Genomic DNA, 23623 nt, shown 5'->3' with positions numbered 1-23623 from the left:
ACTCTGAATGAGGGCCTAAGGAGCTCTTCCATAATTTGGTTCTGCAGGCCCCATTTTTGATACTCCTTGCTTCTTGGCCATGTTCAGGACAGGGCTGGTTGGAAGATAATCAAGCTTCGATTGGGTAAATTGTTAATGTATTACATAGTGCAGTGCTTAAGTACATAAATTCTGAAGCTGGATTGCCTGGCTGGCTTGAGTTTGTTAGCAGTATAACCTCAGGCAACTTACTTAACTTCTCTTACTAGTTTTATTATCTATAAAATGGGGATAATAAATTATACTCACTTCATAATGCCATTATGAGAATGAGTATGTGTAAAGCACTTAGAACCTGGCACATAGTAAGTGCCAAAATATTAGCTATTATTATGTATTATATTTTTCCTCCTTTTTTATTAATATGCAATAATCTGAACATTCTTTGCAAAGAAGAGTGCCATTGGTTGGTTACTTATAAAATGAAAAATGACTATTTTTCTGCCATTTGCAATGACATGGATGGAGCTACAGAGTATTGTGCTAAGTGAAATAAGTCAGAGAAAGGCAAATACCATGTGATCTCACTCATATGTGGAATTTAAGAAACAAATGAGCAAAGGAAAAAACGAGAGAGAGAGAGACACACACACACACACACACACACACACCCAAGAAATGGATGTGTAGCTAGAGAGAACAAACCGAGTGTTAGTGGATGGGAGTGGAGGTGTGGGGGGATGGGTTAAATAGGTGATGGGGATTTAAGAGGGCACCTGTGATGAGCGCTGGGTATGGTAATGAAGTGATGAATCACTAAATTCTATACCTGAAACTAATATTACACTGTATATTAACTAACTAGACTTTAAATAAAGTTTAAAAAAACTTTAAAAAAAAAGAAAGAAATGATTAGGTCTCAAAAAGGAGAAAGGACAACAGGAAAGCTGAATGAGTAAACAAAAGGTCAGTAAGTACAAAAACCTGGGTAAACTGAATATATATGCATTTAACACACACACACACACACTCTCTCTCTCTCTCTCTCTGTCTCTCTCTCTCCAAGAAATAAAATACATGTCTGTTTTTAAGCAATTATTCTTTTGCATCTTACCTTCCAGCCAGTTACACTGAAAGTCTTTCCGGCACTTCCTATCGTTATTGTTCTCTCCCACATACCTGGAAAAGTAGCTAAACCAGAAAAAGAAGAAAAAAAGTTAAATAATTGCTTTCCAATCAATCTACATTCAGTATAACTTAAAAACTTAAATGTAGTATAATGCAGTCGGTATATTTCAGTAGCTTTTTTTTAAATTTTTTAATGTTTATTTATTTATGTATGTTTATTTATTTTTGAGAGAGAGAGAAGACAGAGCTCGAGAGGGAAAGGGCCAGAGAGAGAGGGAGACACAGAATCTGAAGTAGGCTCCAGGCTCCGAGCTATCAGCACAGAGCCCAATGCAGGGCTCGAACTCATGAACTGTGAGACCATGACCTGAGCCAAAGTTGGACGCTTAACCAACTGAGCCACCTAGACACCCCTATTTCAGCAGGTTTTTAAAATATAATGTAACTTTAAGCCAAACATAGTTGAAAATGTCACAGTGCTTAAAAATACTGTATAATATGTGATAGATTAAATAATGTTAAGTAGCAAAATCACTTCAAGGGTCAGAAGTGGCAAAGGTGTCAGTAGGCAGCGTTCCAGGCAGTGGTAGCACAGCCGTGGCGTGGCACCTGGCACTCAGTGTCAGTGGTAGCTGTGCATTCACTAATACTGCACTCTTCCTGTGGCACCATTTTGATTGTGGTCCTGGCCATTGTTGACTTGCCTCTACTCTGCCCATTTTCCGAGTCTACCTCTACAGGTTTCCTAAGACAATGTTTCTTAAAATGTGGTTCTCACACCAGTACTAGCAATATATCAATGGGGAACTTATAAGGAAGGCAAACTATTGGCCCATACCTCAGATCTCCTCAATCAGAAACTCTGGGGGTAGGGCCCCGCGATGCATGTGTGCATGAGTGTTTTGCTAACAATTTTAAGATATATATCCCACACCATAAAATTTACTTATTTAAATTGTCTAATTCAATGGTTTTTAGCATATCTGCAGAGCTGGGCAACCAGTTTTAGAACATTTTTTCACCCCAAAAGCCCATACCTTTTAGGTATCACCCCTTAATATCTCCGTGGCCAATAGCCCTAGAACTTGTCTGAATGGAGTTTATTTGGCATACTTATTCTCTCCATAATGCACACCACAGTCTTCTTATACTTCAAAACATCAGCCAGCACTTCAGCACTATGCTACGGGGTCTATTTTAAACAACAAAATCACCATGAAAAGGGCACTTGTTTATAGTATAAGCTGAAATAAGAAGGCAGAGTGTTGCCTTGTTGACCTCAACTGAGAATACACATATGAGGTGACTCAAATTTTTTGCCCCTCTTGGCACGTCTGTGAATGAAGCGCTGTGAGTATTGACTTTGAAGTTACAAATAGATTTCTGCGAGTAGGTGATTCACAAATATGGATTCCACAAATAATGAGAAATGACAGTGTAAACGTTTTCAAGTGATTGACATCTTTAATAAAATCATTCATTCACATACTCATTTGCTTAGCAAACATTGATTACCAATGACCAGGTCCCAGGGACTAAGCCATGTCTAAAAGAAACAAAGATGAGAAAAAAGCACATCCTATCTTTGAAGAGCTTATGGTCTAGTGGGGATAGGAGAAAAGTAAAACAACAGTCATATACAGTGTGGTAAGTGCTGTAATAGTAAGCAGCATGGAGTATCATGCAAGGACAGAAGGTGTTAGGGGTAGCTTTCTGCAGCCAGTAAAGCTTAAGCTGAGACCTGGAAGACCATGTGGAATTCTGCCAGTCAGAGAAGGGGAGGAAAGGTATTTGGGGCAAAGAGAATGCAGGTAAAATCATACAGGTATAAAATGCAGGAGCTTGTGAATTCTGCCCAAAATTGGTAAATTATTCCCTTGTTAATCTTCGGAGAGTGCTACCTATGCTGCTCTTTGTTCCCTTTTTTTAATGTTTGTTTATTTATTTATTTATTTATTTATTTATTTATTTATTTTTAATTTTTTTTTCAACGTTTTTTATTTATTTTTGGGACAGAGAGAGACAGAGCATGAACGGGGGAGGGGCAGAGAGAGAGGGAGACACAGAATCGGAAACAGGCTCCAGGCTCCGAGCCATCAGCCCAGAGCCTGACGCGGGGCTCGAACTCACGGACCGCGAGATCGTGACCTGGATGAAGTCGGACGCTTAACCGACTGCGCCACCCAGGCGCCCCAATGTTTATTTATTTTTAGAAAGAGTGCACGAGCGGAGAAGGGGGAGAGAGGGAGACACAGAATCGGAAGCAGGCTCCAGGATCTGAGCTGTCAGCACAGAGCCTGACGTGGGGCTCGAACTCATGAACCATGAGATCATGACCTGAGCCAAAGTCGGCGCTTGACCAACTGAGCCACCCAGGCGTCCCCCTATGCTGCTCTTTGGATTGCTCGAGTAGTTTAGATGTTAAGTTCTTCACATGCAATCCCATGAGTTTTTCACTTGTTTTTCAGAGGTACAGTAGATACTCTTATATTGTTCTAAGAGTGTTGGTATACATAAAGAGAAAACAAATAGCCATTTCAGTGTGATCTAAGCTACTGTTTTCTTAATCTTCTCATATACAAGTCATGTGGCTACTAAAATGTAAGGTAGCTAAAGAAATTTCCAAAATGGATTCATACGTAATCAGTCCATTATGAAATACTTGCCAATATCTGTAAAGGTAGGAAAACTACATAAATCAGGATGTTATAATTGTATTCTCTGTGGAGTAAAACAAAACCCAAAAATAATAAATAAAGAAAATATTTAGAGAATCAATTCAAAGAAAGAATATTCTAACATTTGATATAAATATCCTATCATTTCAAGTTTTGAAACAGTTCTAGTATTCCAAAAGAATACCATGACACATGTCCCACTTTCTTATTTGACCAGAGAAAATCTAAACTATGTATAATGCAGAGTATCACCTCCTTTAAAGTAATAATATGTATCCAAAACCCGGAAAGTCTATTAGTAAACACAATATTTAGAAATAAGTTCTTTAAGGGGCACCTGAGTGGCTCTGTCGGTTAAGCATCCGTCTTCTGCTCAGATCATGATCTCGCCATTCCCGAGTTCCAGCCCTGCGTCAGGCTCTATGCTGAAAGCTCAGAGCCTAGAGCCTATTTCAGATTCTGTGTTTCCCTCTCTTTCTCTGCTCCTCCCCTGCTTGTGCTCTGTCTCTCTCTCTCACAAATAAATAAACATTAAAATCAGAAATAAATTCTTTGAAATTAAGAATTACCCAGAGAAACGAATACAATCCTAACATGTTTTCTTAAGTTATATCCAAAGGAAATCAAAACTACCCACATGTCAAATGTAGGTTTCATTCACAAAACATCAATGTAATAGTTTTGGTATAATATTTTTTTGAAAAGAGCTAAGCAATTTTGATGGCTATTTTAGCCATTTTAAAAAATGGATGTCTTTTTTCAAGCAGTAAGCTAATCAACTGAATAACTTACAAGGAATTTTATATTATTTGTCTAAATGCCAAAAGATTAGTATATCAATATAAATGTATTAATATCTTTTTTATAGAAGAGAGGTTTCTCTGTTGACTGACATGTCATTTTACAGAAATGCAGAGACATCATTTGAATCAAGAATCTGATCCAAGAACAAATTCTACTACTTCATTAAAAAGGGCCCTAAGGAATTTTTTTAAAACATCTGGATGTTCATATCCTCTCCGAGACTTGGGGAGCCACAGAAATTAAAGCAAACAGATAGAACAGAAGACCACAACACTGTGTGTGAATCTAGAAGAAAAAAAAATCTTTGCATGTCTGATCATTTTTAAAAAATGGTACCTAGGAGTGCCTGGCTGGTTCAGGTGGTAGAGCATGCCACTCTTGATCTCAGGGTTGTGAGTTCAAGCTCCATGCTGGACATAGTGATTACTTACAAAACACAACCTAGGGGCACCTGGCTGGCTGGCTGGCTGGCATGTGAGTCTTGGTCTCGGGGTTGAGTTCAAGCCCCATGGTGGTCGTAGAGATTACTTACAGGCATAAATAAAAGTAAAAAGGAAAACTGATATCTAGTATTAAGCTTAGGTTGCATTTGTATCTGAAAGGCAAGTGGTCATTGCACTTCTCATTTATGACCCGTGGTCTTTAAATCAGCTGCAGCAGCAATACAGTTATTTACAGGTGGCTTAGGCTTCAACAGAAGTCAGATAAAGATTATAGACAGAAGGAAGAGTGCTACCCCAGGGAAAATGGCCTCAGTGAAAGCATGAGGGTGATGCTAATTCACGATGTATGGCTGGAAAGCTTTATTGTGTTATATTAAAGAACTACTATCACACTCTGCAGATTAATGGAATAGTCACTTTGCATCTTTCGTGTATTCATATTTGATAGAATACCTAAGTTTTCATGGAACCAAACCACTCCCTAAATAATGAAATAGTGAATTCATTTTTTTTCTTGTTTTAACTTTATGGGCTGTTATAACAACTAAAATATCTGAGTTAAAAATATAGGTCTTGGGGCACCTGGGTGGCTCAGTCAGTTAAGTGTCCAACTTCAGATTCTGTGTCTCCTTCTCTGTTCCTCTCCCACTCACACTCTGTATCTCTCTCTCTCTCTCTCTCTCTCAAAAATAAAGATTAAACATATATATTTTTTTAAATATATAGGTCTTGATATCTTTAGCAAGTAATATGTGTTACACTTTTACTATGAAGGGCTTATATGAGGTTTAAACAATATAATAAAGGTTTAAAAAATAACTCAAGATCATTTAAAGTTATCTATTGGAAAAATATTGCTGAACTTAGTTAACTAAAACTCTAAGGATTTGAGACATTATCACTTAGAAATGAACATATGTGTTTAGTACAAAATTATATTTATTAATTAGCTAGATGCCTATTCCTCTGTTTAATTGTTAAAAATTACAAAAAAGGGGTGCCTGGGTAGTTCAGTTGGTTAAGTGTCCAACTTCAGCTCAAGTGATGATCTCATGGTTTGTGAGTTCAAGCCCTGCATCAGGCTCTGCACTGACAACACGGAGCCTGCTTGGGATTCTCTCTTTTTCGCTCTCTCTCTCCGCCTCTCCCCCAATCTCTCTCAGAATAAATGAACTTAAACATTTTTTTTAATTACAAAAAATAATTATTTGTCTATGTTGACCTGATTTTCGACTGGGAATGGTTCAATGATCTGAAACAGAGGTCATCAACAAGAAGGGTGGACGAAGGTGAACTGTGATGCAATTTTGACATGAAACAGCAGTTTGCTGTGTTGAAGCACCATGCCTTGCACATCTCTGGCTGCCTTCTCTGTTTATCAATTCTCCCTGAGAAAATTCTCTTCCATGGGTTCCACCACCAACAAAATTTTGACGACTGCCAAAACCCTTTCCCCTCATAATTTGATCCTAACTGTCAGGCCTATAATTCTACTTGTCTCCAGACATCTTCTCTTCTAGGCCTCATAGAGACTGAAACTTAGCAAGACTAAAGAAAGCATGAGAGGCAGGAATATTCCTTACTCCCCACAGAGCTGCCCCTCCTCTGTACACATCCACCTCTGCTTACAGGCCTCACCACTGCTGAAGGGGCTGGGCCAGAGATTTCAGAATCCCACTGGCTGGTTCCCTTCCAACCTTCAGATGCTATACTCTGCCCTATTGTTGACTTCTAAATAGCCCACTTGTGTCAACTCCACTGCTAGGGCATCTAACTCACTTCAGGTTCTCGCCTGTAACTGGTTCTTACCTTATAAAACAAATCCAATCAAGGAACCCATTCCCTTGTCTTGGCACACCTCCTGCAGTAGTTCTCAAATTATGCTTCACTGGAACTTTGGTGATCAAATTAATGTGTAGAATTTTTTTTTAATCAGTTTTAAGTTTTCCTCCATGGAATTTTCTCAAGCACCTAAAGTACTACCATTATCTGATAGTGTATGCTACCAACAGTGAAACAAATGAACATTTAGTGAGAGGCAAAATCAGAAAAACTCTGATATGTCTGTATCAATGGCTCTTTGTACAAATATGCACACAACCAGGATTTTTATATTGACTCCTTCTAATTATTAAGTTTCTATTAAGAAAATTGCTTCTAGCTTCAGGATGGAAGGCAACGTATCCCTATTCTACAATGTGAACATTGTGGCTTCAAGGTGCTCTATACTAACATTGAGTTTCAGAACCACTTACCTCCTCAACAAGTTTAAACTTTGTTCTCATAATCAAGACTGTCAGAATTACTCTACTTTTCCATTATCATGTGTGACTATTATAACATATCCTTATAAACCACTTGCCCTAATCTTAAGTATATCTTGATCTGTTATGCCTTCTTGCCTCAGTCCACATTAGTTTATCTGATAGGAATTTTAATGTTTTTAATTTTTATTTTTTGAAGGAGAGAGAGACAGAGCATGAGGGGGGGAGGAGCAGAGCGAGAGGGAGACACAGAATTTGAAGCAGGCTCCAGGCTCTAAGCTGTCAGCACAGAGCCTGATGCGGGGCTTGAACTCACAAACTGTGAGATCATGACATGAGCTGAAGTCAGACGCTTAACTGGCTGAGCCACCCAGGTGCCCCCTGATAGGAATTTTATTTGTACCTCTCTGCTTAACAAATTCCATCTTTTGCCCACTCCTCTGTTGATCTTCTCAAGCAGCTGCTTTGTCCTCCATATTTCTACACTTTAAAACGTACCACAGGGATAATTATGATATATGAAACAACTATTTATATACAAGTGCATTAATTTATTTATTGATATCTGCCACAGTGATTTCAGTTTTTCTTCCCTTATCTCCTTCATATTTCCTATTCATTTCTTCATCAATTACTTTCTGATTACCTAACACGTGCAAGATCCTATCCTAGAAACTGCACATTCAGAAGTCACTAAAACAAACAAATATCCTATGTTCCAGCAGGTTAGAAGTAAACTATATAGAAATAAACTATATATATATATATATTATCATAATAGAAAAAACAGAACAGAACAAAAAAAAATAAAGCAAAGGAAATTCTGGAAGAAAGACTTATAACTATCTTAAATGTGGCCATAAAAACTGGTATCTGAATAAAGCCCTGGGGGAGATTGAGCCATGTGGATATTTGGGGGGAAAGTGTTTCCAGGCATAGAAAGGGCAAATGTACAGACCCAAAGTTTGCAACCCGGCATATAGTCTTATGGTTGATATCAGTTTAGATAACTCCAGAAGACACCGAGGCAGGGTGTCTTGGGAGATGGCAGGGTAGTAATGATGAAACCTCAGGCAAGAGCCAAGCAGCAATAGCTTACTCGCCCTGCAATTTTCTCCTGTCGACTTGGCATTTTGGCAACTTGCTCAGCAGAGACAGTCCAACTTGGGAACAAGTAAGCTCCCTGTATCTTATGTACCACGTAAAAGATAAATTCTTGATAAAAAGCCAAGGATATGGGCAAAAGTATAACTTCTCTGGTTTCATAGCCTTATAGTATGATCCAAAAATCTCTTCCCCAAAGTTTGTACTGCTTGTCTTTCAGTCTGTTTATTAGTTCACTCAAGCATCATTTATCCAAATCCCATTTAAGTGCTCACACAGACCAATACCCATTGCAAGGACTATTTTAAAGCTGTTTTGGGATCCCTTCCAATCAGTTGTTCCACATGTGCCCAAACACATTTAGATTTGTGACTCTATGTAATAATCAGTACCTATTTTTACATGTTTATTTCCAGTATATACAAGCCATTCATAAACCTCATCACTGATGCAGAGTGTGTCATATTTGATGCAAAGGTCAGCAATTACTTGGAGTTCTTCTTTGGTATATACCTATATGTATTAAAGAAAACAAAAGAGCAGAGCCAATTATGATTCAACATGTGAGACAATGATAGGTCAGAAGACTGTATAAAGAGATCAAAGACTCACCTTGCCAATGGGGTTATGTGGAGTATTCAGTATAATCGCTTTGGTTTTGGAGTTAAACTTACTTGCCAGTTCTTGAGGATCCAATGTCCAGTCAGAACTAGACCATTTTTTCCCATCGACAGGTTTCTACATATGAAGAATCAAGATGTGATTTAATCCAATTAATTCATGTTTGCTGTCTTACAAATAAATAACCTAATGGCACAGGGTGGCGGGGCAGAGTAGAGAAAGGCATGGCAAAGGTAACTGAATAAATGACTAACAAAGAAAATAGAAATAACTAAGCTTTCATTCTGCCTTAAGTGCCCAAGAGGACTTAAGTCTCATGCTCACACCTAGTAAATGGGAAAATAAACTCTGTCAACACAAACAGCTGTTAAAGTATGTACATGCCTTCAAAGGAGCCAGCTATAACTATGGTTAACATGTCTGAGACTGTAAGGCTAATACAAGATTCTGTGATTCACCTTAGTGTATTACTTATTATAGTAAGATGTTTAAAAAAGACAATAGTAGCATACTTTATTAAATTCCTTAGTAGCAAAATTAAAAAAAATAATTCATTCATAATTCCGAGATCAGACGAGATCGGGCACATTCAGGGTGGTTTGTCCTTAGGAAATTCATTCATAATTCAACAAGCATTTATAAAGCACCCAGCATATACCCTACACTGTTAGTCACTAGGGAGCAGGGCTATAAAAGTGAGTTAGAAATAGTCTCTGGGGTGCCTGGCTGGCTCAGTCGGGTGGAGTGTGCAATTCTTCATCTCAGAGTTGCAGGTTCGAGCCCCATGTTGGGTGCATATTACTTAAAAATAAAATCTTAAGAAAAAAGAGGGGCGCCTGGGTGGCTGAGATGGTTGAGCATCTATTTTACTCTTGATTTCAGCTCAGGTCTTGATCTCAACGGTTCATGGGTTCGAGCCCCACATCGGATTCTGTGCTGACAGTGTGGAGCCTGCTTGGGAGTCTCTCTCTCTCTCTCTCTCTCTCTCTCTCTCTCTCTGCCCCTCCCCTACTCCTGCATGCTCTCTCTCAAAATAAATAAACATTAAAAATGAGGAAAAAAAAAGAATTGGTCTCTGATCTGGTGGTGTTCATAGTTTATGGGGGAGACACATAACCACAAAAGAATGTTACATATAGTGTGGATATTGATACAACAGAGACACATGGCAAACACAGGATAAAGCAATAACAGCTGCCCTCTTAAAGATGTTGATTACCTTCAGCCATTGTAGAGATACACAGTAAATCCCAAAATGTAATAAAAGTAGAAACTTCATCAGTGACAAAGCAATTATGTATATTTTCAAAGCATCTTAAAGTATATGTATCGCATTGGCAAACTTACAGGTCTTAGGGGAATAAAAACAGGTGTTGCTCCAGCCATTCTCACCATGGGCTCATAGCAGTCATAGAAAGGTACTATTACTATGACCTAAAATAAAAACCAAATAAGAATGTAACATATCAATCATTCATTCATTTAAAATACATTGTGTACCTCCTATGTGTGAGGTGCTGTCCTACATGCTGAAATGCAGCAATGAAAGAACTGGCCTTCCTTGCCTTCATGCCTGCCTCTTCGTGGGAGAAGACATGGAAGAGACGTTAGAGACAGATGTGTCCAGGGAGTTCTGGCTCTCTTAATGAGATCCACAGAAGGGCTTACAGTGGGGATTCTTGAAATTATATGCAAAACTTTACATGTGCCTAGGTAGATTTTTCTGGGGAAAGAGGCCATAATTCCCATCACATCCTCCAAAGAATGTTCCAGCCAAAAACATGAAGAATTTCTTTAAATTTTAGATGACAAACAAACAAAAAAATCAGAGAGGGGCAGAAGCAAAAGACTCTGAGGAAAGATAACAGCAATGCTCTCCATTATGGAGAACTAACTTATAAGTATTATCCTGAGAATAAAGATGTTTCTCTTTGGTCAAAAGCACTCCAAAACAAACAGTGGACGCAGGGAGACTAGTTAAGATGCTACTGTTATTGTCTGATACCCTCAGTTTCCCTCTGGTGACTTATACCTAGCTAGATTCAGTCTTTTTTCCCAATCTCTTGAGATATATTCCTTGTTCCTTTGCCCCTACATGCTCTCTCTCAGTTACCCATGGGCTGGCTTTTAGGTCAGTGGGCCAATCCAACCAGTCCCTTTGGTATTCCACCCAGAGTCCACCAGCTTGGATCTAAGTAAGCATCCCTGATTTTTTACTTTTCTGTAAGGAAAGTCTGAACACATAATTTATATCTTTCATGTATATTCAATTTTTATTATCTTTTTAAACCTAACAATATTACATGAAAACTTCATATTATTACAGTTTTAATGTTTATTATCTTTTAAGGAATTTTTTTTGATGTTTATTTATTTTTGAGAGAGATAGAGGCAGTGCGAGAGGGGAAGAGCCAGGGCCGGAGGGAGAGGGAGACACAGAATCTGAAGCAGGCTCCAGGGTCTGAGCTGTCAGCACAGAGCCTGATGTGGGGCTTGAACTCAGGGACCAGGAGATCATGACCTGAGCCGAAGTTGGACACTTAACTGACTGAGCCACCCAGGCACCAACCCCCACCCCCCGCTGTTTGGTTTTTTCTTTTTAATATTTATTATCTTAATGGCTATTTGGGAGTCTACTGAATTCTAAAATAAGTTTTAATCATTTGCTTATATACATAACAATGCTATATTTATTTGTGAGTATGTGTAGTTTCTCTATTTTTAAAAATGTTTATTTATTTTGAGAGAGAGAGAGAGAAAAAGTGCGGAGAGAGGCAGAGAGAGGGAGAGAGAGAATCCCAAGCAGGCTCCACACTCAGTGCAATGTGGGGCTCAATCCCACAACCGTGAGACCACGACCTGCACCGAAATCAAAAGTCAGATGCTTAATTGACAGAGCCACTCAGGTGCCCCTGTAGTTTCTCTATTTTTAAACAGTTGAATAAATTCACATGATTGTTATTTTGCTAGATTAAAGAGTATAAACATTTTTAGGGCACATTATACATACATACAGTCAAATTGCTTTAGGAAATTGGATAACTATAATTTCCTAAGTCAACACTAAGTTGTCTCACTTAACTTTTGTTGGCTAAATTAGTGATATCTAACTGTTGCTCCAAATTTTTTTTTAATGTTTATTTATTTTTGAGAAAGAGCCAGAGCCAGAGACAGAGCGTGAATGGGGGGAGGGGAAAAGAGAGAGGGAGACACAGAATTCAAAGCAGGCTCCAGGCTCTGAGCTGTCAGCACAGAGCTTGATGTGGGGCTCGAACCCACAAACTGTGAGACAATGACCTGAGCCGAAGTCGGACGCTTAACCAACTGAACCACCCAGGCACACCACTAACTCTTGTTCTACATTTGCACATTTAATGTGTATTTCATATGATGTGAAGTAACTCTTCAAGGCCTTTCTCACTAAAGTCATACAAGGCTGTTACATTCTAAAGCCCCTTCATTTCTACTAGTCATTCAACTCACATTGAGTACCTACTATAAAATCTGCTATGTTAGGTGTTAGGTAATGGGAAGGACAAAGAAATGAACTTTGTTCGTTCCCTCTGGGAATGGATCTTTCCCTCAAGGGAACTGTAAGCTCTTAATTAGTCTGTGAAATTCTCAGGGACCAAGATGACCTATCTTTGAACCCTAGTGAGAAACCTAGTACCTGATTTGAAGTGAGATATAAAAGAAAACTGGGAGGAAGCGAGGTAAAATTCAAAGAATATACTTGATATTCTTTGCTGTAATTTCTTTATTTTTATGATGGGAATAATTCCCCTCACTTTCTGAAGAGTATTTATTGAGCACTCAGTATTTTAGGGACTGGCAATATAGCAATAAACTTTCTACTGTGAGAGACCATAAACAAGAAAAAAACAGAAGTAAATTAGATAATTTCAGATAATAACAAATACTATAAAGAAAATAAAACAGGTCAATGTGACAGAAAGTGACACGTGTGTGATTTCAAAATATCAGATACAGTGATCAGGGAAGAAAGAATAAAGAAGGTCAAGGGCTGAGCCTCTGGGATGCAAAAAGAGGAAGCAACAAAGGATTAACAACATCAAAGAATGAGATAAAACTTTCAACTATTTTACAGGATTAAAGGAGATTATGTATATGAAAGTGTAACTGTACTTCCTTAAGATGTTTCCTTAAGTAGCTTATTGTCTGGCATAGTAGAGAGAATTAGAGATGTAAAAGAGGAACATAATACAATGTAGTAGCAGTATCTTGTATGTAAGAGGTACAGAGAGTGCCATGAGAGTTCAAAGAAAGGAATTAACAACATAGATCATGGTAAATATTCAGCAGTGCCTCTCTGGAGTTTCCCAGGCCTACATTAGCAGAGTCAATCACTTCTTTCTGTCACTACTGTAACATACACACACATTCCTATTCACCTGCTTGCGAGTCTATCTCCTCTACTAGATGGGGAACTCCTTCCACACAGAAACTGTCTTTTAATTTTTTTTTTTTAACGTTTATTTATTTTTGAAACAGAGAGAGACAGAGCATGAACGGGTGAGGGTCAGAGAGAGGGAGACACAGAATCTGAAACAAGCTCCAGGCTCTGAGCTGTCAGCACAGAGCCCGACGCGACGCTCGAACTCACGGACCGCGAAATCATGACCTGAGCCGAAGTCGGCCGCTTAACCGACTGAGCCACCCAGGCGCCCCAGAAACTGTCTTTTAAAAATCTCCCACAGTGCCTATTATGGGAGATCCTCAGTGATTTCTGAATGAATGAATGAAAGAGGTCAGGAAATACTGAAGCAGGGGTATTGGAATGATAATAGGGAAAGAGTCCCAGTACTAAAGCAGAAATCACACAACCTTCTTGTTACACATCCCTCACATGCTGCTGCTAACAGTGCCGGGCACAAAAACACACTGACCAAATACTGGCTGACTGAGTTCAGATAAGGGTAATTTTAGTAGTGCAAACTAAAGATTCATTTTCCCCATCATGGTTGGCCCCTTCCACTTACCCTTCTCTAGATAGGCTATAGAAATAAGAATGAGTCACATGCAGCAAAACAGATGAATCTCACAGACATAATGATAAATGAGAGAAACCAATTCAAGAACATACTGTGTGATTCCATTTATATTACATTAAAGAGCAGGTAAAATGAGCCTATGGTGATAGAAGACAGAAAAGTGGTTACCTCTGGGAGAATATTAACTAGGAAGAGGCATAAGGGAGCCTTCTGGGTGCTGGGAATGTATTATATCTTCATCTGGCTGGGGTTACATGGATATATGTATATATGTAAATATACACACAGGTAAAAAATTTATCAAGCTGTACACTTAAGATCTGTGAATTTTACTCATATGCATTACACTTCAAAAATAATTAAAAATAGTGTAAAATAAGTAACAGATTCAAAGGCAATACAAATGATAATAATGATTGCTATGGGTAAGATGATAATCTTAATATACTTACTTCATCTCCCTCATCAATTAATCCTTGAATGGTATTAAAAAGAGATCCATATGCTCCTACTGTCACAAGGATTTCTTTATTTGGATTGATTTGCTTTTGATAAATTTTTTCATATAAGCAGGATAGAGCTTTCACAAGCGATGGATGACCCTGTTGAATAAAAAAGAAAAAAACCTTGAATTTGATTATGGGATCTACTTCTTGGAAGCAATCTGGATTTAAAATGAAAGAATTTTTAAAATTTGGGTTTTTTGTTTATAATTATCCAAATAAAATTTTTATTTTTTTGATGAAAATAAAAAACATTTTTTCCCTACTCACAGACAGTTCCTACACGAATGGTCATGAAAACTTGCTAATGACTAAAAAATCCCCATTAAATGATTGATTTGGAATTCAAAATTCCAACATGTTTGCTTTGATAAAAATTGACATCAGTACCAAATATACCTTTGACAGTACATTTTGGACAGCCATGAAATCATATTGAACTACTTTATTTTTGATAGTAATTAAATTATACTGAATAGAGTTGGACTTTTTTGCAATTAAAATTAAAAAGCCTGCATTGATGGTATATACCCTGAATCTGTTCTTCCAGGTTACCAAAGAGTAAGTTATTATGCCAATCAATGGATGACAGAGTGAGGGCAAACACACATTCCCCAAAGAAACACCCATTAGTGCTGACGTGAGAGCTAATGTTAGGAGGAAGCAGGACATTCTTCATGACAGCCAAGAGGGGAGGAGTCATCTAAGAGGACAACCTTCACCAGAGGAACGAAGGGACTATAAATGCACAAAGTCTGAGACATGCGGGGAGTCTTAACTCCTTGATTAGTGCTTCCTCAATTCTTTCCTTCTATGTTCCCTGTTCTTCCCTCCTTCTCTTTTATTTCCCTTCCCATCCCCCTTCTTTGTCTATCTGGTATCAAAGTCAATATTACTTATTTTTTCTTGTCTAGCATGTACCTCTTGTTTTTGCTTTTGGAGAATGACCTTGATTTTCTGTCAGTTCCAAATAAGAGTCTAAGTGCAGGGCAAGTGCCCTTGTTTGCAAAGCACCTAAAGCTCTGAATAAACTGGTCAGGACACAGGACAAGATGGAGGTTGGCAGGATATACCCCATGTTTATGAAGTAAGTTATCCATCCCAGTTCATGTGAAAAGGAGGCTCTTTTTTCAAAGATACTTTTATTTGTCACCTTTGTCAGAATGTTAGCTAGTATGTCACAGACCCCCACACAGTTAAAACCAATAAAAACAAAGCTATAGCACATTTCTCATATTTTGAGATGAGAGATATTACAATATGAGAGAAATTAAGTATAATTAATAATAGGGGAGGTGATAGAACAAAGCCACTAAACTAAAAAATAATAGCAAGAGAAAAAACTACTTAAATTCAAGCTCAAAAAAATATACATGATTTGTGGAAAGAGCAGGAAATTGTCACTACTTCCAGAAATCCAAAATTCCCTTTGAATTTCATTTTAATGACAGGTCTAACAAACTCTAGCAAAGGGTGATCTGAAAGCAACTATAAACACTACACATCTTACCTCAGAATTATAACGGTCTGTATCTTAAAGAAATTTTTACTTATAAAAATAAAGTATGCTTCATATAATATTTAAAACTAGGCAGAGATGTGTAAAAAAAAAAAAAAAAAATTATGTTCTCTCCTCAACAACCTTCCATCTCATCTCCCTGAGGTGACCAATGTCGTCCACGGCCTGGTGACAGTGCAACACCATTCTCTGTGCTTATACTAACATACAAACACATATACATACATACTCACATATATTTATAAAGCCTGAAAAATATTTAAAGAATGGGCATGGTTATGATCTAATAAAACTTTATTTATACAAAATCAGGAGTGAGTCAGATATGGATCAAGGCCATAGGCTGCCAAACTCTACTATGGATCAGCTTAGAGAGAACTGACAACAATATTCCATCTCCAAGTCTGTTGGATATCACATTATGACTCCATTTATATAGGTCTTCTTTAATGTCTCTCAGCAATGTTTTGTAGTTTTCAGCACACAGATCTTGTGTATATTTTAAAACATCAGTTCAAATATTTAATGCTTTGGGATGCTATTATAAATGATATTTCAAAAAATCTTAACCAGCTGCTCATTTTTAGTATACAGAAATACAATTGATTTTTATCTATTGGCCTTACACCCTGAAACCTTGCTCAATTCACTTACTACGTTGTGGCACTTTTTTTGTAGAATCTAGGAAACTTTGGATATCCTAAGTATTTCATCACAGAAGGATAGGGATTGATAGACAGGTAAAGAGGAAGAAAGTAACTAATTGGAAAAAGAGGTTATTAATTAAGAGGCCAGTGCTGATGGCCTAATAACTGCATGTGTTAACGGCAGAGAAAATATGTGCATTGAGAGAATACTCTGCAAATTGGTATAGTCACTGTGGAAGACAGCATAGAGGTTCCTCAAAAAATTAAAAATAGAATTGTAAATGCAAATCAAAACCGCAATGAAATATCACCTTATAGCTGTCAGAATGGCAAAAATAAAAAACTCAAGAAACAACAAGTGTTGGCAAGGAGGTGAAGAAAGGAAGTTCTAGCACTAGCGGTGTGAATGCCAATTGGTACAGCCACTGTGGAACAGTACAGAGCTTCCTCAGAAAATTAAACAGAGTTACCATAGGATCCAGTAATTCCACTAGATACTTACCCAATAAATTTGAAAACACTAATTTGAAAATATATATGCACCCCTATATTAATAGCAGCACTATTTACAATAGCCAAACTATGGAAGCAGCCCAAGTGTCCATCAATAGAATGAATGGAAAAGAAGAGTTGGTATAAATATATACAATGGAATATTACTCAGCCATAACAAAGAATGAAATCTTGTTATTTGCAACAACATGGATGGAGCTAGAGTATAATGCTAAACAAAAGAAGACAGCTAGAGAAAGACAAATATCTTATGATTGCACTAAGATGTGGAATTTAAGAAACAAAACAAAGGGAAAAAAAGAGAGAGGGACAGAGACAAGCCAAAAAGCAGACTCTTAACTATAGAGAACAAACTAATCTGTTAGCAGAGGGGAGATGAGTAGGAGGATGAGTGAATAGGTTATAGAGACTAAAAGTACATGTACCATGATGAGCACTGAGTAATGTACAGAATTGCTGAATCACTATACTGTATACCTGAAACTAACATAACACTGAATGTTAACTCCACTGCAATTAAGAAAAAAAAACTGGAGGAAAAAAGAGAATATTCTCTCTTCCTTGTTGCCATTAGACCCTATGCTGGAACAATGGTAAAGGACTATGGAGGCGTTAGAAGTTGGGGATGGCTCCTTCTAGGAGATCAGGGCAAGGATGGGGGTTTCTCTGATTATCTGTTTGGGACAGTTGGCCCCAGAAAGCCAATTACAGAGAAGTGATAGAAGTTCACTTCACATTTCACACACAATACAACATAAAATACAAGTTCATGTCACACATGGTCTTAATATACTTACAAAGCCTCGTGTATACTGGTTCAGGCTATCGATTGCTGCAATCTTTGATAATTCTTCCTTTACATATATAGGAGGGGATATATCTGGAAGGCCTTGGCCAAGATTCACAACAGAGGGGTCTGCGGCCAACTTGGTAAATTCAATCCTAAAATTAAAAAATACTAATAAGTACCATAATTACAAAGTTAGATTTTTATGCCTCATAATCTTTTTACTTTTTATAAAATGTTATTTATTTACTTTGAGAGAGAAAGAGAGACAGCATGAGTGGAGGAGGAGGAAAGAAAGAGGGAGATAGAAAATCCAAAGCAGGCTCAGCACTGTCAGCACAGAGCCCGACATGTGGCTCAAACTCATGAAACTATGAGATCATGACCTGAGCTGAAACCCAGTGTTGGATGCTTAACCGAATGAGCCACCCAGGCATCCCTTATACCTCATAATCTTAACATTAAAACTGAAAAACTAAGACCTACTTTAGTCTTACAAATAAAAAAAAAAAAAAAATGAGTTCCCCCCCAAAATTTTACCACCTACAAAATGACTTTACCTAATAAGATGATAGCTGAATTAATTAACTTAAAAATTTCTTACAAATCTCAATTCCATGACACCGACAGTTCCATCATCTATTTTTTTTCCTCAACCACACCAGCGGCTGCTAGCTAATGGACTACAAATTAAGTGCCATGTGGGCATCATCCAAATTTGTCCTTTTCTCTATTTGCAGGCTTAACACATGTGCTAAATGAATAAATCAGTGTATGGATCCTTAACTTCCTTACAATTCCACTTAATGAATAAATTAAAATAAGTGCTTTTATTTGTAGACTGTAGATAAGGCTAAAAATTCCCAATATAGGTGTGTATATAAAATGTATAGGAAAAAAAACTTCACCAAATTATTATTGTTTACTCTGAGGTACTCACCACACATTACTATCAAGGCCTTCAATTCGTTTTGCATTGGTGATTTTCAAAGACATTTTCTGAAAGATATAAATATTGAAAGTTTTTAAATTTCTTTAATAAAAATTCAAGGGGCGCCTGGGTGGTTCAGTCGGTTGAGCATCCGACTTCAGCTCCAGTCATGATCTCATGGTTCCTGAGTTCGAGCTCCACAATGGGCTCTCTGCTATCATCGCAGAGTCTGCTTGGGATCCTCTGTCTCCCTCTTTCTCTTTCCCACCTGCGCATGCTCTCTCTCTCTCTCTCTCTCTCTCTCTCTCTCTCAAAAATAAGTAAAACATTTAAAATGTTTTCAAAAAGTCAGAAAATCATGGGTAACTACCTTTTTCCTATCGTCACCACAGAAAAAGCAGTGCCACAATGACAAATGCTATGTGTAGCATTTGTCAATACAAAATTCTGAAGAGGAAGTCCTCTCCCACCAACTGCCCCAAGAAATGCTTTTTCTAAGGAACCATAGATGTTTATCTTCTCACATAAGAACAAAAATATCATCCTAGCCTAAAAAACATAAACTAATATGAAGGCCTGAAATGTACTGAAGAGAACAATAATGATACTAGAAAAAAAAAGTCAGTTTAAAAAAATACCTTGAGTCATTCTCTGAAGATCATTTTAGGTAAGATATATGAACAGCTCCACAAGTAAGTTCCTTGTATTGCATACAAGAAGCACTCAACAAATGGTTTTAAAACTCAATACAGGGCTCCAAATAGTAATAGCTCACATCATTTTTTTTTAATTTTATCTTCTATTTTTTAAAATTTACATCCAAATTAGTTAGCATATAGTAAACAATGATTTCAGGAGTAGATTCCTTAATGCCCCTTACCCATTTAGCCCACCACCCGCCCCCGCCACACACAACCCCTCCAGTAACCCTCAGTTTGTTCTCCATATTTGTTAAGTCTCTTCTATTTTGTCCCCCTCCCTGTTTTTATATTATTTTTGTTTCCCTTCCCTTATGTTCATCTGTTTTGTTTCTTAAAGTGCTCATATGAGTGAAATCATATGATTTTTGTCTTTCTCTGACTAATTTCACTTAGCATAATACCCTCCAGTTCCATCCACGTAGTTGCAAATGGCAAGATTTCATTCTTTTTGATTGCCGAGTAATACTCAATTGTGTGTGTGTGTGTGTGTGTGTGTGTGTGTGTGTGTATGTATACACACACACACACACACACACACACACCACATTTTCTTTATCCATTCATCCATCGATGGACATTTGGGCTCTTTCCATACTTTGGCTATTGTTGATAGTCACATTACTTTTTTTAAAATTTTTTTATGTTTATCTATTTTTGAGAGTGAGAGAGACAGAGCATGAATGGGAGAGGGGCAGAGAGAGAAGGAGACACAGAATCTGATGCAGGCTCCAGGCTCTGAGCTGTCAGCATAGAGCCTGATGCAGGGCTCCAACTCCCAGACTGCGAGATCACGACCTGAGCCAAAGTCGGCCGCCTAACTGACTGAGCCACCCAGGTGCCCCAATAGTTCACATTATTGAGTACTGAGTACATACCAGGTACTGTTCTAAGTGTTTTACATAATTAACTCATTTACAATTCACAACAACTCTATGTGGTAGTTCTCTTATCAGCCATCATTTACATTGGAGTAAAGTGAGGTACAGATGATAAAGTTACGGAACTTTACTCATCTGCCCAAGTTTATAAAAGCTTGTGTAACATTTTAACCCACACAGATTCTTTTTTTTTTTTAATTTATTTTACATATTTGTTTTGAGAGAGACTGAGAGAGTGCAAGTGGGTAGAGGCAGAGAGAGAGGAGAAAATTCCAAGCAGACTCTGCACAGTCAGCACAGAGCCCGATGCGAGGCTTGAACTCATAAAACTGTGAGATCATGACCTGAGCTGAAATCAAGAGTTGGAGGCTTAACCCACTCAGTCACCCAGGCGCTCCAAAACCCAAACAGATTCAACTCAGGATTTGAACCCAGGCAGTTTGACTCCAGACTACATACTCAGACCTATTTCTATATACTGTCTTTTATGTAAAAAGACCTTACAAAAAATAGTACAAGAATGCTGCCTCCTAAGAAAAGTATATTATAAATTTAGATCAAGTCGGAGGCGCCTGGGTGGCTCAGTTGGTTAAGAGTCCAACTTCAGCTCAGGTCATGATTTCGCGGTTCGTGGGTTCAAGCCCCATGTTTGGTTCTGTGCTGACAGCATGAGGCCTGGAGCCTGCTTTAGATTTTGTCTGTCTGTCTGTCTCTCTCTCTCTCTCTCTCCCAAAAATAAACATTCAAAAAAATTTTTTTTTAATTTAGATCAAGTCTACTTACATCAAGCAAGCTAGGGATATGGTAGAAAAATATTAAAAGTTAAAATTGATGGTATAACATACAATTTCTTAGTTCTCTAGATTTTAAAATTAAGTTTATACTATATTCCCAAAGCACTGAATTAGCCTTGAATTCACTGTTAACAAGCTGCTGGGGGAAAAATAAAAATGATTGGCAGCATTTTTACAAAGATTTTCCTAATAGAAAATTAAAGTAATTTTAATTCAATCTGGGAGGAAGATAATGATAACGGTTACTAAATAGACCATTGTGCATTCCAACAATGGAGCCCAGAAGAATATCTTTTTACTCTTCTATTTTTTAATCTTTGAAACTCCAGTGACGTAAATCACATGCAAATTCTCCAGAGGCTAATGCACCTTCCAGAATAGCTTTATGATTAAGTACCCACCTGAACATGATGCTATTCTAGAAACTACAATTATAAAACTAAAAAGTCCTGGCATGATAGACAGAAAAAGATATTTTAACAACTGTCCTTAGAAACAACATTTCTAAGAAAATGTTTAAAACTTAATGATTCATTCAGCATGTGTCTACACACACAAAGGACAGATTCATATATTAAAAAAGTGAGCAAAGTCTGCAGCAGATAATTTAGACATAAAGTCCAATTTTCCTTATTTAGGTAACTGAAGGCAAATCACATTTCCAGATTTAATTTTAAAATTTGTGTTCAGAACAGCCTCTTCTCTCACCACCTCCCTGTTTCTGCTTTGTCCCACCCCTATACCCCAACCATTCTAATGGTATAGAAATAGTCATAGTATATAAATCAGTCATACTATAGAAATTAGTAACTCTTGGATCTGATACATGACATAACTAGCAAAGCACAGATAGGATCAGTCATCATGGCTACTGAAAGACTTTGCAAATAGAAACAGATGTTTACAGGTGAAATAGGTCCCTATGGAAGAGGTTAAATGCAGGAAGGTAACATAAACATGAATAGTTCCTTTACATAATAATATATTCTACTTTCAAAAGTCCCCAAAGATTAAGGATAGACCTAAGTATACTATTTAGTAAATTAGTTAGTATATACTAGTTATTATATACTAGTTTACTTCTGTAGCTTCCATGTGATCATTCCTCTACCTTAATGGTCTTTCTACACCAATGTTCTCAACCTTTTTCGTCACTGCCCCCTTAAGAAGACCTTTTAGATGTTTCTTCTATTCATCTCCCCATAAATGAAGGAGTATGAATTTGTCAGTAAGGATTCAGTTTTACAAGGTCACAAGAAGTTGTAATAGTTATGGTTGATTTCACCTGCCAAATACCAGTTTTATCCCCTTAAGGGCAATAATTCCTCCACTGAGAATGCATGTCCTATACTCAATTCAATCCCTGGTCCCCACCACCCTGCTTCTGCATTTGGCTAACTCCTAATCCACTTGCCACTTTCAGTTCTCATGTTAGACTTCATTTCCTCCAGAGACTGTTTTCTGACTCCGTAAGTCAAGGTTATATGCTCTTTCTATGTACTCCTATTACATGGAGTATTTTCCAGCATTTACTACATAACACTGTAATTTTCCTCTTTATTTATGTACATCCTTCCTTAGACTATAATCTCTGAGGATTATTTCTAGCTTGTTTGCTGATATGTGTATTAATCAAGTTTCTGCAAAGAAACAGAACCAATAGGATGTGCATATATACAGTGATTTATTTAAAGAATTGGCTCATGTGACTTGTGGGGGTCAGCAAGTTTGAAATCTGCAGAGCAGTCCAGGAGACTGGAGACCCAAGAAGAGTTGATTTTACAGCTCAGAGTCTGAAAGCAGTCTGGCGGCAGAATTCCCTTTTCCTAGGGGAGTGTTAGTCTTTTTTTCTCCTAAGGCCTTCAACTGATTGGATCAGGCCCATTCACATTATATAGAGGACAATTTACTTAAAGTCCACTGATTTAAATGTTAATCTCACTTGATAAACACCTTCAGAGACATCCAGACTGATGTTTGAACAAACACCTGGGTTCCTTGACCTCGTCAAATTGATATAAAATTAACTATCACAGTGTCCAACACATAAAACTAGGCCTATCACATAGTAATTTTTCAACAAATATCTGATGAATGAAGAAAACCTCCACATTAGAAGTGAATTTACGGTATCAGCTTAAGTTAGGTATTTACTGTGTCAGTCAGCTTAAGTTAATGTATGCTTCAGTAACAAATGACCTCAAAGTCTTCGTGGCTTAAAATCATGAAGGTTTATTTCTTTTTCATACAACAGATCCACTCAATGTCAGCTGCTACTCTGCTCCATGTCACAGTCACTCTGAGACATAAGCTGGTG

General features: G+C 37.6%; 1 protein-coding gene across 4 annotated transcripts in view; it reads right to left on the bottom strand.

Annotated features, from left to right (window-relative positions):
- The window catches only part of KYAT3 (kynurenine aminotransferase 3), a 73427-nt gene that overhangs the window by 17483 nt on the left and 32321 nt on the right, over positions 1-23623 (bottom strand). For all 4 annotated transcript variants that reach the window (XM_058716682.1, XM_058716683.1, XM_058716685.1 and 1 more), the window contains exons 3-9: positions 18943-19001; positions 18013-18157; positions 14486-14635; positions 10369-10455; positions 9013-9138; positions 8793-8913; positions 1094-1170 (exon numbers count right to left, since the gene is read on the bottom strand). In XM_058716682.1, the coding sequence (XP_058572665.1) occupies positions 1094-1170; positions 8793-8913; positions 9013-9138; positions 10369-10455; positions 14486-14635; positions 18013-18157; positions 18943-19001 (765 nt within the window). The remainder of the gene's footprint in view (positions 1-1093; positions 1171-8792; positions 8914-9012; positions 9139-10368; positions 10456-14485; positions 14636-18012; positions 18158-18942; positions 19002-23623) is intronic.

The sequence above is a fragment of the Neofelis nebulosa genome, chromosome 2 (genome assembly GCF_028018385.1).
Source record: "Neofelis nebulosa isolate mNeoNeb1 chromosome 2, mNeoNeb1.pri, whole genome shotgun sequence".
Lineage (NCBI taxonomy): Eukaryota > Metazoa > Chordata > Mammalia > Carnivora > Felidae > Neofelis > Neofelis nebulosa.
Note: the sequence above shows the minus strand (reverse complement) of the source record. Positions and strands in the feature narration are given on the sequence as shown.